The sequence below is a fragment of the Medicago truncatula genome, chromosome 3 (assembly GCF_003473485.1).
Source record: "Medicago truncatula cultivar Jemalong A17 chromosome 3, MtrunA17r5.0-ANR, whole genome shotgun sequence".
NCBI classification, from domain to species: Eukaryota; Viridiplantae; Streptophyta; class Magnoliopsida; order Fabales; family Fabaceae; genus Medicago; species Medicago truncatula.
In genome coordinates, this window is record NC_053044.1 from 934,596 (window position 1) to 950,601 (window position 16,006).

General features: G+C 31.5%; 2 protein-coding genes across 2 annotated transcripts; both read left to right on the forward strand.

Annotated features, from left to right (window-relative positions):
• The first annotated feature begins 3,711 nt into the window (after positions 1 to 3,711).
• On the forward strand, positions 3,712 to 5,809 carry LOC25488487 (aspartic proteinase Asp1). Its single transcript, XM_013603345.3, has 8 exons — positions 3,712 to 3,933; positions 4,027 to 4,147; positions 4,235 to 4,452; positions 4,549 to 4,785; positions 4,876 to 5,029; positions 5,113 to 5,301; positions 5,396 to 5,468; positions 5,552 to 5,809. Exons 1-8 carry the CDS (start codon positions 3,764 to 3,766, stop codon positions 5,647 to 5,649), a joined length of 1,260 nt encoding a protein of 419 aa, XP_013458799.1. The 5' UTR covers positions 3,712 to 3,763; the 3' UTR covers positions 5,650 to 5,809.
• An 8,248-nt stretch (positions 5,810 to 14,057) lies between these two features.
• LOC25488488 (putative F-box protein PP2-B12) lies at positions 14,058 to 15,961 on the forward strand. The gene is made up of 3 exons (XM_024777833.2): positions 14,058 to 14,374; positions 14,559 to 14,707; positions 15,062 to 15,961. Exons 1-3 carry the CDS (start codon positions 14,066 to 14,068, stop codon positions 15,558 to 15,560), a joined length of 957 nt encoding a protein of 318 aa, XP_024633601.2. The 5' UTR covers positions 14,058 to 14,065; the 3' UTR covers positions 15,561 to 15,961.
• Positions 15,962 to 16,006: the final 45 nt, after the last annotated feature.

Sequence of the window (16,006 nt, forward strand, 5' to 3'; positions counted from 1 at the left end):
ATTGACAAATAACTTTTTATTTTATAAAAATGATCGTTAATTTATAAATTTTGTGAAACAAAAGTATCGGTACACTAAAATTTCCGAGTGTACCGTAGAAGTTCCCTTTTCGGAACTTTTTAGCCCCACCCAAACAAATATCTTTTTGTAACAAAAAATAAATAAATTCTCTCCTTTTTCAAAACCTTGCCATGCTGAAGGCTAGATGATTTTTCACATAAGTTTACGTTCAATTGTATTTGAGATTAGATAGTATTTTGTGTTTTGTAGGCATAACTATCATGCATCGTCTTCGCCACATCACATATGAAAATGTTATGAAATTCTTTGTTTTATGTACTACTAAAAATGGGACTTTCTATCCCCGTGAGCTTAGCTCAGTTGGTAGGGATATTGCATATTATATGCAGGAGCTGGGGTTCGAACCCTGAACACTCCACTTTTCCACAATTTAATTGTGTGAGTTCTAACCACTAGGCTACTTAACAAAATAAAAAGAGACTTTCTTGATCTTCACCCAGTAAGCATCTTCAGAAGGTAGATACTGTGAAAAGAAGGGGCATTAAGCATATATATTTTTAGTAACGGGGTTCACATTTATATATGGATTTAATATCTATTTAATTAATGAGATGGACATGTAGCATGGCATAACTATCATGCATCGTCTTCGCCACATCACATATGAGAATATTATGAAATTCTTTGTTTTATGCATCGTCTTCAACACTATCTATTCAAGAATATCAACACTATAGTCTTTTTGGTACATGTTGAATTTTCCATTGTACTATAAAAATAATCCAATTAAATTGTTTGTTGATGACAGTGTTAAGAAAAAATAATCCAATTAGATGTATAAGTAAAAATTCACACTGTTAATTAATGCATATATTATAAAAAGTTCCCTATAGATTCTTTCAACAACGATAATAATTTTTTTTAAAAAAAAAAAAGATAATCATATTTGAAGTGTGCCAATTGATTAATGTGAGCGTAACTCTCACCTGAAATTTAATCATCATTTCACTCAGTTGTAAATAGGGTGTTTACATTCAAACCAAACTATATAAAATAAATGAATACTTTTTTATTTGTATAATTTACTATATTAATCTTTTTTTGACAAGAACTAGATTAATCTATTATTTGCTGGATTTTAATTTTTCAATAATATTTATTAGATAAATTTAATGTATATTTTTACTATTTCATACATTTCAATTTAATGTATATTTATATTATACAAAAATATATATGCTTAATGCAAAGAACCTCTAAAAAAAAGCATAGATTAAAAAAAATCACTATAGATTCATTCAACAAGAATAATCATTTAAAAAAAAAAAAAAAAAATAGTCAATTTCTCCCCTGAAATTGTAAGTTTCATCAATTACCCCCTTGAAATTAACAAAATTTCAATCACCCCCTTGAAATTTCACAACGTTAGTCAATTTACCCCCTCCGTCAAATTTTTCTGTTAGTGAACATGACGTTTTGCAAATACTCCCCTGAAGTTTTGCACTTATGTGTAAAATGCCCCCCAAACTTAAAAATTTATATTATTTTTTTTCTTAAAAACAAACAATTAATAGTTAAATATTAAAGCTAACTATTAATTTTGGAGTTTGGAAAAACTACATACATATATACATCAAAATAGGAAAAATGTGTATTTTTAAAGTGACAATAATGATTATTTCTAATAGACAAATTATTATTTTTAGAGGTTTATAAACAAATTAATAATCAGATTTAAATTTATATTTTCATCATCTTAGTCTTTTAACTCCTCCAACAATTTGCTCAAACCATTTAAACTACACAACCCCCAATATTAATCCACAAATCATCCCATTATTGTCACTTTAAAAAATACATATTTTTTCCCATTTTGGAGCCTATTTTGATGTATATATGCATGCAGTTTTCCCAAATTCCAAAATTAATAGTTAGTTTTAATATTTAACTATTAATTATTTGTTTTTAAGAAAAAAATAATATAAATTTTTAAGTTTGGGGGCATTTTGCACATAAGTGCAAAACTTCAGGGGGTATTTGCAAAACGTCATGTTCACTAACAGAAAAATTTGACGGAGGGGGTAAATTGACTAACGTTGTGAAATTTCAGGGGGATAATTGATGAAACTTACAATTTCAGGGGGAGAAATTGACTATTTACTTAAAAAAAAAAAGATAATCATATTTGAAATGTGCCAATTGATTGATGTGAGCGTAATGCTCATGTGAAATTTAATCATTGTTTCACTTCTTTGCAAATAAGGTGTTTACATTCAAAACAAACTGCATTAAAAAAAATACATTTTTATTTGAATAATTTACTATATTAATCTATTATTTGCTGGAAAAGTAGGAAAATTGTGAAGATTGGATGGAGGTGATGGTGGTCACGGTCAAGGCAAAGGAATAATTAAAAAAGTTGTTGATTGGGTTCACTTGCTACCAAGTGGTTGCATGTTAATTATTCAAAGAGAAATGATATTTGTACAACTATTTTGTTATAATTTTGGTACAATTTTTTCCCATATACTCATTCATATTATGGTTTTATTCTCCCTCTTCCTTTTTTCTCTCTATTATTTTTGATCAATAAGAAGAGAAAACAACAAAATTCTCTCAAAAATTATACCAAAATAGTTGTTAAAATATCACTATTCTTATTTAAATGGGTCAAGTGAAGAAGGAAAGGAGGAACACGTGAAAGAAATGGGTTAAGTGAAGAAAGAAATGAGGAACACGTGAAGGAGAGGAAGAAGAAAATGAATTTTGATTCTTACTGTAAAAAAAAGGGATAGTGAAGAAAAATCAAGAAACTTTTGTCTTATATAAAAGTATCCACAAGTGGAAAGGACCCTTTTGCCCTTTTTAAAGTCATAAGCTTCAATTACCAAATAACCATATTCTCATGAAGGTTGCTCATATGTACTTAAAGACACTGACCATGTTTTAAGCGGGATATTTCATTCCCTGTGGTCCGTTGGAATAATATAGTTCTATTCTGAAAAGTGTTATGCACAATTACCATTATGCCCTTCTCTAAAAAAATTCCTAGGATAGAATAATTGATTTACATGCAAGATATTACAAAATAGATTGTCATTTCGTGTCAATTGATTAATAATGTGAGTGTAACTCTCACCTGAAATTTAATCATTGTTTCACTGCGTTGCAAATAGGGTGTTTGCATTCAAACCAAATTGCATAATTTTTTTTTAATACTTTTTTATTTGTATAATTTACTATATTAATCTATTAGGTGGATTTTAATTTTTCAATAATATTTACTAGATAAATTTAATGTATATTTTTACAATTTCATACATTTCAATTATAATCGACTATTTTCATTCCTAAAATTGTTAGAACAAACATATGATTTTAGTGTCTTTATGAAAAAATTTCAACTACATAAAATTGAATCAGATATTTTTTTTAAAGTCATTCAAACCATACCATAGGTATTTAAATTTTTTCGATCCAAATTGTAACAAAAACATACATAATTGATTCATTCGGTTAAATTTAACTCTATCAGTAAAAAAAAAAGTTATATTTTTGTATGAAATAGATTGTCATTTTCTGTTCTTAATTAAGAAATACTATTTTTTTATTTATTTAATCTTATTATAGTTAATATTATATACATTACTCTTAAGTTAAATTTCCCTATATAAGCATAAGCCATCCTCATGTGTTTTTCCACATTACACGATTTCATTTGATTTCTAAAAACATTGTGAAGATGGATATGAAGGGAAATATTCCACTAGCTACACTCCTCCTTTTGCTACTTATTTCTATAATTTCCCCATCACATTCCTTATCATCCTTGGATGCCAATTCCACAGAATTATCATCATTTTATAACCTTCTTTCTTCTACTGTTCTTCCGCTTAAAGAAAGGTCACTTGGGTATGCCATCAATGCCACTTATATTTCTTCCTCAACTTTTATTCCAAAACTTATATATATCAACTTATTCTTATTATGATGCATGCATTGCAGGGATTACACGGTGTCCTTCAAATTTGGCAACAATCCCGTACAGTCCTTTAACCTTGATATTGACACGGGTAGTGAACTCACTTGGGTTCAGTGTGATTATCAATGCCAAGGTTGCACTATGGTAATAATTAATCATGTTTGACATATTTACATTCTAATAATTAATTAATTAGTACTATATGCTTATCTTTGTTTGTTAATTTTGCAGCCTAAGGATAAACTTTATAAACCTGACAAAAACAAATTTGTGAAATATGGGACGCCCTTGTGTGATGCAGTCCAGAAAAAAAATAAAAATGAGTCAGTGCTATGTGAGTTTCAAGAAGAATATGTAGACAATCTTCACGTTGAGGGATACCTAATAGAAGACAGTATTCCCATTGAAAGCTCTGATGCCGCTTTACGGTCCACTGCACTGGCATTCGGGTGAGTTACTCGCACCAAAGATTATGTAGCTAGTTTTAAATTAACTATTTTGATTTGATAATATTTTATGTTTATGTGTTAAAATTAATATCACAGGTGTACAAATAAATTGAAGGATACTGATGAAAAACAACAGATCCCATTCCCAGAAGGGATCCTTGGGCTTGGGTATGGTAAGGCCAGCATATTGTCCCAGCTTAAATCTCAAGGTTTGATTCAAAATGTGGTAGGTCATTGCATAAAAAAGAGAGGAGGGTACTTATTCTTTGGAGATAAATTCATTCCCAAACCTCTTACGCAGATTAGTTGGACACCTATCATAATTCCCTCAAAGTTAGTAAATGATTTAATATATAGATGTTGCCACTCATACATACATATACTATGCATAACCTTAATTATTTAATTTGTTTGTTTATGTAGACATAAGGTTGAGGAAGGACACTATTATGCAGGACAAGCGGATCTGCTTTACAATGGAATTCATACTCCTATTAGGGTTCTTAGCCTTTTGTTTGATAGTGGAACCACCCTTTCATACCTCAATTCTAAAGACTATAAAGTTCTTCTCGATCTTGTGAGCAAAAATCATAGAAATTAAATAACTATAACGTTTTCAGTTCATAGTGGTTGTTGATCAAATATTAATTGATATTTTAGATAAACACAGAATTGAATAATAAAGGAACGTTTAAAAAAGCTGAGGAAGACGATCTAATTTGTTGGACGGGTAAGATATTTCAGTCTATAGACCAAGTGAGCAAAGATTATTTGAAGCCTATAATATTGAGCATCACAAACAACAATGTGAAGTTTGAATTACAAGTTGAACATTATATAACCCTCTCGGTGAGCACCTTTTTGTGAAGCTACCTTTGATTTTATGATCCTCTAATTAAGTAATTATATACTAACATGCTAGCTATATATCCTTAATTTTCAGAGAAAAGGAAATATATGCTTGCTATTCGAAGATAGCAAGGAAAATGACTTTGATGATGATAATGTGATAGGAGGTAGTAAAGAAATCTTTCTCTTTTTATTTGTACTGATTATTATTACTTTGATTTGTAATAACATTTTGTTTTGGTGTCAACAGCTCTCTCTATGAGAGATAAGATAATGATTTTTGACAACGAGAAAAAGCAGATTGGATGGGTTCCAGACGATTGTACTAAACTTCCCCCACATCGTTGATCGATTGAGGCTTAAGAGGGAGGATATGGATAATGGCAAGATTGAATAAAATAGATACACTTCTTGTATTTTACTAGCCTTAAATAAATTGCATTCCTCCTCAAAAGAATTAACATTATAATATATGATAATAGAATTTCAATAAATATTTTATTGTTGAGTTATTTCTTCATTTTTCTCTATTCTAATAATCAACTCGCCACTTGTGTTGAGTGTATAAAACTTATATTGTTGGCATTTGTAGTCATCCAACAACTCTTCTCATTTTTTTTTTTTGAGGCAAACAATAACTCTTCCTTTCTCATGTGATAATGGAATGGGACAATAGTTTCACCAGTCTACAATCTTAAATTAAAAAGTCAACTTGACCGCCGACCCGTGCATCGTATGGATCTTATAGAAATGAAGACTATGACGTTTTTTGATAAATTATCTATAGACACCTATATTCCACCTACACCTTGAGAGAGAAAGAAAAGAAAAGAAGAGAGATATGATAGATATGTGATGCGATAGGAGAAAAGAGATAGATAAAAAATGAAGGGTTATATTAGTGTAGAAAAATAAATGTTGTCTAATTATTGTTACATAATTTTTTTATAGTAATATTGTTTTCAAGATACAAATGATATACTTTATTTTTATCAACGGTTACTTATCCTCGCCAAACATGTAACACATTAATATACCTTTGAACTTTGAGGTGCATTTTATTCTCATTATATTTGCATTTCTTTTCTTAGTATACTTCTAACTTTGGATATTATTTCTCATTTCCTTCAACCTATTTTACTTTCGCTAGTAATTGTGAAATTTTTCTACAATTTTAATACAATATTACTACACCAATGTCATTTACATTGGTATGTACAATGTCACGATAGATAAAACACACATTAAGCTGCACTTGAGATTAGCTCCACCTTAAGTTTTGTTGCAACAATGTTTCTTTCTTCTTCGTCTGCAATAAGAAAAGAATATTGATGAATTAAAAATAGGAAAAGAAAATAAGCATAAAAGTGACCTATAATTAAGTTAAATTAATATAGCTTATATAGAACACAGTGATTGTACCTACAAAGTTATTATCCTACTATACTTTCCATAGTTGGAATTAAATACAAAATAACCTTATGTCATGTGCAAACATTATACCTCAAACACATAGCCTTGAGTACAAAATATAAATGAAATAAACAAAATCAAAATAGAATGGAAAGATTAATTAAAAACCAATTATAGGTGATGTCTACATAAGCATTACATCAAAGAGGTGGAAGACGCAAAAGTAAGAAGAAGCAAAATTGATACACAGAGGAATTTGTCTTACCAACGTAGATTGGTTGTTGTCTGTTATCGTGAGTTTGTTGTTGCATATGGGAATCTTCAAGTTAGCTAATGGTAGTTCACTTCCATAATTGATGGAACTGCACATGACATAAATTATAGGGCTTAATGTGAAAATAGTCCCTTTTTGATTTTAATCCCTGTAAAAATATATTTTTGGTTTTAGTTCCCGTAAATATAAAAAATTTGGTTTTGGTCCTTGGTATTTTGTTTTAGTCCTTGTAAAATTGATTCATATTGGATTTGGTCCTTATAATATGTAGAATATTTGATTTTAGTGCCTCAAACGTCTATTTTCCCAGGGATTATGTCCTTTTCTTAGGGATTTTACCCCTAGCAAAAGATAATGTTTCTTGTAGTGTATAAGAATTATCTCTTGCAATTTGATTATGCCTTCTAATGTTTATTTGGCTGGTTGTAGGGACCATCCTAGCCGATTAAACAACTAAAACATCAAGAGGAAGTGAAGCTTTTGAATGAGGAAGCGGAGATTTCTCAGTTGGAGTTAACTTTTGACGACATGAACTTGTGATATTCTTTTCTCCTTGGAGAAATATATTTTTTCTTTAATTTTATTTTGTTGTCCTAATTTACCATTTCAATATGGAACTGTAGTGCATATTTGTTATTGAAACTTCATAGGGTCTGTTTGGTTAACCCTAAAAAGAGCTTTTAGCTTTTAGCTTATAGCTTATAAGTTTGTTTGACAAAAAAAGCTCTGTTTGATAACACTTTTTCACCATGAGCTTATAGCTTATTTCACGAGCTTATAAGCTATTTTTCAGAAGCTATTCCAAGTAGCGTTTGAGCTTATAGCTTATAGCTTCTCACTTTTTCTTCCAATTTTACCCTTATTATTTCATTTAAATTGTATTTTCATCAATTATAATTTTTATAATAAGCTACGTAATAAAGACTACTATCCCTTTATTCAAATTTTTGTATATATATCATCTGGCCTTTTTTTTTTTTTTTTTGAAAAAATACATACCTTCGTTTTTTTTTTTACAAAACAAAATACTATTATTCTATTAGTGTTAGTTTTTTTTTTTTTTTGAGGTAAGTGTTATTTTCTTTATTCTCTGTTATTATTATTACTCTATTCGTGCTACTTTTTTTTTTTTTTTTTTGAGGTAAATGTTCTTTTTTGTATAAAGTGGGAACACTTAAATGATAATAAATATAAGATAAAATTTAATTTAATTTATAATACATAGGATATATTAAATTAATAAATTTAAAGTATTTTTTTAAAGAAAAATTAGTTTACAAAATTACAAATACTTAAATTAATGATATAATTTTTATTATGAATTAAGAATACCCTTTATGTCATTTTACATTTATCAGCTAATTGAACCGCTATTTTTACCAAACACTTCAGTTAGCTTATCAGCTATCCGCTATTTTTACCGAACAGAGCCATAATAGTTTATTTTGAAATGTTTCGTGATTAGATGTACTATATGAACATTCATATTTTATGGTTTTGTAATAAATATCGTTAATTGGATATTTCTTGTATTATTTTCGATTCAAAGTGATTTGACAATTTGCATTGCTTGCAGATTGTTTGTCAGTGGCAATGATAAATATTGTTGATTTTTTTTTTTTTATGTTTTGATTAAACTTTCACAAGTGATTGGGGGTGGTGGTGGTGGTTTGGGCTGATTCAGTATCGGGTTAATTCGTCGACATAATATGTACTGAATATTGTAGTTGGAAATCTTGCACAAGTGATCTTCACCTATTAATGATAACTTTTCTCTTTCAATTTTTTTTTTCTTCTGGAGACCATAGTTTGTTATTATTGTCATTATTTTGATTTCTATGGTTATATCATTAACGGTCATCTAACATTTTTGATTCTCTAATTAGATCATCTTTGTAAGTTAACCTTTACTTCGTTTTTATGGTGGTGTTTGTGGTGGCTAGTGGTGGTTTTTGCGGTTCTTTGTGAGGTGTGTTTTACTGAAGGTGCTTGGGAGAGTTAATGATGGTGTTTGTGATTTTATTCCCGATTGTTTTTTAAAGATTGTTGGTTGTTGTGTGCGAGCAGCGGAATGTGGGTGGTGGAAGTTGTTTTGATGGCAGTTGTGACGATGTTTAAAGATTTTGGTACAACTTTTATTTATGTTTTTTCATTGATCGTGGTGTTAGCTTTGTTTTGGTGTTTCTATTTATTGATTTCAGAGATAGCCCTTTGTTAGGAGGCGTTTCCTATAATTTTTTTTGAATTTTTTCTTTGATTCACGGGTGTATGGGGGGTTTCCATTAATTGGGGGCTCCCATCTATGATCTATCATTTGTATGTTTCTACTTTAAGACTCCTAGCCTAGCACTCCTTGTGCTGGTTAAGATTTATTGCGATTTTAATAAATTCCATTTTAGCTTTTTTTTAAAAAAAAACCTTTACTTCGTTTTGTCTAAATCAAATTTTCGTCCCTCCTCCTTTCCTTAGGGTGGTGATAGGTAGACCACTTTATGTGGCAATCCCACCCTTATACACCTCTTATCTGACACAATTTAACTTAAAATAATAAAAGATGAATTCTCTGTCTTGACTGCCTTTCCTCTTCTCTTTCTTCTCCCTCTCTTTTTACCACCACCACAGTCCACAACTGACCAAAAACCGGCGCCGGCAACTGAACCAAAAACCGGTGCCGGCGCCGGAACTAATAAAATTCATATCATGCCGTCACCTCCGCCGACCGTGGTTCCTCCTTCCTTCACCGGCAGTGGCACCTCTTCACCACACAAAAAAAAAAAACACTATCATCAACAAAAAAAAAGGATATAAAAAAATCTCTTGGATGGGCTATGTCAGCAGTTTCATCTAGAGCATTCAAGTTACATGGTAACAAGCAATCAAATGGGATAAACTTTGATATTCCCATGGTGCTCCCTCTAATTGACCTGTGTAATCATAGTTTCAATCCAAATGCTAGAATTGTTCAGGAACAAGAAACCGGTAGCACAAAGATGTGGGTGAAGGCATGTTATTTCATACTCTTTCCTTCATGACTCCTCTCCCAGACACATACACCCACGCGTCAAATTCTGAGGAATTTTCTTTTTAGAAACAACTATACTTTGGATTTTTCTTTGCTGAGTAATTCAACCTTTGCCATAGGTTGTGGCTGAGAAAGCAATCAAGGAAGACGACCCTTTATTACTTTGCTATGGATGTTTAAGCAATGATCTTTTCCTTCTTGATTATGGATAGGAGAAAACAAAGATACCGCCGGAAAACGAATAGGATTGCCAGAGATGGAAGTGCGGCGGTCGACGGATGATTTGAGATGAAAGGGGGAAGTTTGAGAGAGAGAGAGAGAGAGAGAGAGAGAGAGGATGGTCTCTGAATGAATTAGAAAAACAAAATAAAAAATAGGTAAATTTACAAAAATGTCCCTGCCACATGGTGTGGTACAAGAGTGGTACAAGAAAGAGATGTCTACCAATATTTACCCTTTCCTTAAGATATCCATTTTTTTATTTTAGCCTTGTTTTTAAAACATTTTTATTATCACTATAATTGTTTTTGGTCTTGACTTTTATCGTTTATAATTATCCGGTTGTTGAAGCTTGGTAGATCTCATAATATAATCAATAAAGTTTAAAATATTTTTATATTGAAATTAAATTCTCAATTGTCATCCCATTATTTGTTTAAATAAAACTCATTTTGAACTTGTATTGAATATTGCAAGATCAAGAGTTCAAGACCATAGTTTATTGATTCTTTGTTTAAAACAATTCATATTATTGTTAAAGAATGAAATTTAAAATGCTCAAATTTTAAACTTACAAAGTGAAATACTCAACATCGTCACATCCAATATGGTAGCACATATTCACCATAAATTTAAATTAAAGTGAACAACATTAAAATTTAAAAGGGGTGGATAGTTTACATTCAAAATGACCATCCAATTGAAAATCATGTTATGGTAGCCATGTTGGTGGTTTGTAATTAGTTTGACTTTGTGTTCGATTTTGAGTAGGAATCTAGTGTTTATCGTTTTCTGAAACTTTTCATTTTTTATATTTTCTACCTAACAAATGTAGTCATTATTCATGTGTTGAATTTTACCGAGAGTAATCTCAATGAACAAACTCCAATTGAAAGCACAAATTGTATTAACAAATGTCATGTTACACATTGTTATTTTTTTGAACAATGTTACACATTGTTATTGATATTATAAACATCAATATAGTGTGCCAAGAGTTTCGTCGCCTTCACTTGATGGATCCAAACCAGGGGTTTGATGTTTGGCCAATCACCTGCATGATAACAGAGTTGGACATGAAGTCAATCATGACTATTCAACTTTTAAACCTAAATTTCAGTCCCCGTTTTAATTTACAACTTATTTGAACTTACCTTATGACATAAAATATTGAGACAATTTTAGTTTATGACATATTCATTAAGCTTCTTAGGATAGTTGAGAAAATAGCTTACAAGTTACAAGTTATACAACTTATGTGGAAACAATTTAACTGCATTCTCTTTTATTATAAAAATAACTTATACATAAGAGCTTATGCAATAAAAACTTATTTAAATTTGAAGGTGAGAAACAAGAAGAGGGAAGAGAGGTTGAATATTGTTGGCTTTTCTGGTTTCTTTTTCTAAGAGTTAACACTGGTCAGAATCAGATGGGTTTAGAGTCTAACTCTGAGTGCATCAGATAAACATAACACATAGATGAGAGAGAGAGAGAGAGGGAGGGAGGGAGGGAGGGAGGGAGAGAGAGAGAGAGAGAGGATACAAGCAATTTATACAGGTTCCTCCCACAACACATGAGTAGTCCAGTGATCTTGCACTTCTAATGGATTTCACTTAGATTCGTAGAGTCATTAGGGTAAATTGGTAAGGGAGATCTGCAAAGAACACATGAGTAATCCAATCATCTTGCACTTATAAAGGATTTCACTTAGATTTGTAGAGTCATTAGGGTAAATTGGTAAGGTTGATCTGCAAAGAACTCACATCTATCCTCAAAGGATTGAAATTTCTCTTTTGTAAATTCTATTCTTATCTAATGATTTATGCAATTATGTTTCCATCTTTTATCTTTCCATTTTTTGTTGTTCAACTCACCATGAGCTAAACCTCTAGTGGTTATAGAAAGCTATAACTCGGTAAACCTCAATTAGCTTAAGAGGTTAATAAGCGGCCATAGCGTTGAATCAGCAGAGCTATATCAAGTTATAGCTTAGTATTACATTCCTTGATGTATCCTTGACGTATGGTATCGAGGATCTGAATTAAGCCACTAAGAAGAGCAAGACTCCTCAATTAAATAAGCCATGAGGCTGGAGGTTAAAGATATAGCTCTATGGGTGAGACATAGTAGCTATGGCCAGGATATAGTGCTGAACAAATCTCAGAGACTAAAGATGGTTTGAATCGGCTATAGCTCTGAGTGACACATATGACTATATCCAGCTACAACTCTGTTAATCGCAGTAATATTTTATCATAACTGACCCTGGTTCTCAACCACGCTTTTCACTTGAATCTCTTATTACTTTTACTTGCTTTATTTTACTTATACAATTTATTATTTTAGTATCTTAAAAATCACCTTTGTTTGTTGTAATTATTTATCTTAAATAATTAAACTTGGCATTTGAAAATTCTTAGAGCTTATCCACGAAAATCCTCATGAGATCAATACTTTACTTACTCTTTATTACTTGTTGCGATAGTGTATACTTGCATTAAGTATGCATGGGAAATAGGTAACTATTTTCCTAGCATCTATAATTTTAGTGATAAAAAAAGTAGAAATGAAAGATAGTTGTATTTTTCTGACTCTCCAAGATTCTCATGTGATCCTATTGTAGTTGATAAATGATATGTATGCAAGGTGATCCAATTCATAGGTGGCCTTCTAAACTCGCGAGTACTACGTGTATTCTGGCCGTTGTTGGACGTACGTGGTGCACCAATGTTTGGTCATGTTCTCAGCATTTTTGCACCTTTTCTGGTAGTAGGTCTAAGCAACATCCTATCTCTAATAATGCTTCCTATAGTATAGCCATTATCAGTTACTTCTAGCTATAAAAAAGGAACTTGAGGTTAAATGATAATATCCATGTGGTTTTGACTGGTTCTAACACTTCCACGGCCTTCATGAGACTCTTTTGACTCACTTGTAGTCGGATTTCCCTTGCTCAAATGATCATTCATTCGGCTATCTCAGTGTCGACTAACCACCAAATGAAATATTAGCTACCATTTTCGTCTAACAACCTGGATTACTTTTAGGTGTAAAGAATATCATCAAGAATGAATAATTTATTTAGGAGCTTAATTTTTATGTCTACAATGTATTTCCTCACAAAAAATGACAATAATCGAATGTAACGTCCATACTAAACTTTTATAGAATATTGAGTCGAGGATTATAATTAGTACTAGATACATTAAAATTTACAGAATAAAAGTTTATCTGAACAAATTACGGTCGATACACGTCTCGTACATTTGATAAAGTACCATTGGAGAGTACATAAATGAGTATACTAAACACAAAATCACTACCGGTGAGTACATAATACATAACAGATTCCAAATCTCATACTAGTACATGACCGTGTAACATAAATCGTACAACTTCCTTCTTCTTATCCTCATCATGAGAACCCTGCTTATCTGAAATAAAGTAAAAGGAATGGGATGAGACTCTTGATAAGATTAAGAGGAGACACTCCTCGCCATATAAGTCAGTTTTGTAAGAATGAGTTAAACCCTAATTTCAAAGGCCACCTACCGTGTCCATATTAGCACAATCCCGACAAAAGCTTGAAGAAAACAAATTTACACTTACAATAGTTTCTCAAACATATTCCATTGATGAATGTAGTCTACTATAGTATGAACACATTAATGAATAATAAACGTAGTATATTGAGAAATGGAGAGTTAAAAAGACACTTCCACATTCTGCCATCAATCTGATGCAATATAGGTAGGTTGAATAAAAAGACACTATTTAACCCTAAAACTATAACTATTTTCACGTCGTAGGTAAAAAAAAAAAAAATCAAAAGAATGGCAAGAAGGATAATAACGGAAAAAAGCAGAAGAATGGAGGCAGGTTTTGATGAATTTCCGGAAGGATGCATCTCAGCCATTCTGTCTCGTACGACTCCTGTTGATGTTTGCAGACTCTCCCTTGTTTCCAAGACTTTCCTTTATGCCGCTGATTCCGACGCTGTTTGGAACCACTTTCTCCCTTTGGATTCCCGTCTCATTAACTCTATCATCTCACATTCTCCTTCCCTTGCCAACGCTCCCACCAAAAAGGCCCTCTATCTCGCTCTCTCCGATAGCCCAATCATCATCGATCATGGTCGAAAGGTATTCTTTTTCATAACTGTCAATTTCTCAAATATTAGGGTTTATTTTAGTAAATATTAATTTTTAATCAATTGTTGTGCAAAAAACTATTGTTTTTTGTAATCCCTAGTTTCTCTTTTATTAAGGCTTATTGATTTAAGATGTTTTCGTAATGCTAATAAGCCTTTGAATATATGAAATTCAGAGCTTTAAATTGGATAGGAAAAGTGGAAAAATATGTTACATGCTTGCTGCCAGATCTCTCACCATTCATTGCGGTGATGGTGACAGTGATGATGATAGTGATGATGAACTACTCATTGATAAAGAGTGGATTCATATGAATGATTCCAGGTTAGCTTTTTTTTTCTTTCTTTTTTCTTCCTTGTGTTAATGATACTATTTTTTCCTATTACGTAAACCCCAATATGGCTTCAATAACATAATCAACAGCTCAAAGTTAACTTACACATGAATCTAAAGCTCAATATTAGTGATGGGGTTCCCTCTCTGATAATTTCTTAATAGATAACAAACAATATAACTTATTAATTGAGAAGTTTCTCAATATGCTTGGTTAACAACTTCCAAACTTTAGTTGATGAGCCTACATTGTTATCGTATCTACACTTGTATAATACTCCATATGTGATGGTATGAATCACTTTCAGATTTTTTCATAATTCTTGTCTTTGCAATTATTTACAGGTTTCCTGAAGTCGTTAAGCTTTGTCTTGTGTTCTCGCTTGAAATTCGTGGAATAATTAACACTTTTTCCTTGTCCCAAAATACTTGGTATGCGGCTTATCTTGTGTTCAAGATGATTGATGATTATGGATTTGAGAATGAACCTATGGACCTATCAATTGATGTAGTAGGTGGCCATAGTAGCACTAAATCCGTCTGTTTGGATCCAAACGCGTCACTTAACAAAGAAAGAACGTGCTCGAGGAATCACTCCTACAAACGTCGTACCGTTTGCAAATGTCCCGGTCCTAGATGGAGGCCATTCCCGAATGTAATAGGATTGCAGCGCCCTACCATGAGAAGCGATGGGTGGTTGGAGATTGAGATGGGAGAGTTATTCAATTCAAGACTTGAAGGAGAAGAAGTCCAAATGAGTGTTGTCGAGAAATTGGAGAGTGGCAATAAGAAGGGAAATTTCTTTCTTGAAGGAATAGAAGTTAGGCCTAAGGAGGAAAATTAAGCAATATTCATTGAATTATGCAGGGTCTTGTCTCTTAGGTGTGTTGAGGGAATGCTTGTGCATGATTTCTTGTCATGATGTTTGGGTTATATGAATGAATATTGAAACAAAGAGTCTTCGATTAAATTGTTCACCGTTTCTTAAAAGTCTTGCACCTTGACCAATGCATTACATATGTTTAAGGATGGTCAAGTGTTGCTTGAATATTGAGTATCGAGATTGGGAAAATAAATTGATTGTTTATGATCTAAGGGATGACACTTATAAGTCTTAAATACATGTGTGTTTATGCTGGAGAAATGTGTGCTCAGAGTTTGATATCACCTTAGTCTTATATTTAGGATTTAGATGCGGTGTAATGTTACTTGAGCATATCACTTTTTATGTTTTTTATTGATTACTTAATGGATGATTGTTACTTAATGGTTAGTTGAACGTGAAATTTG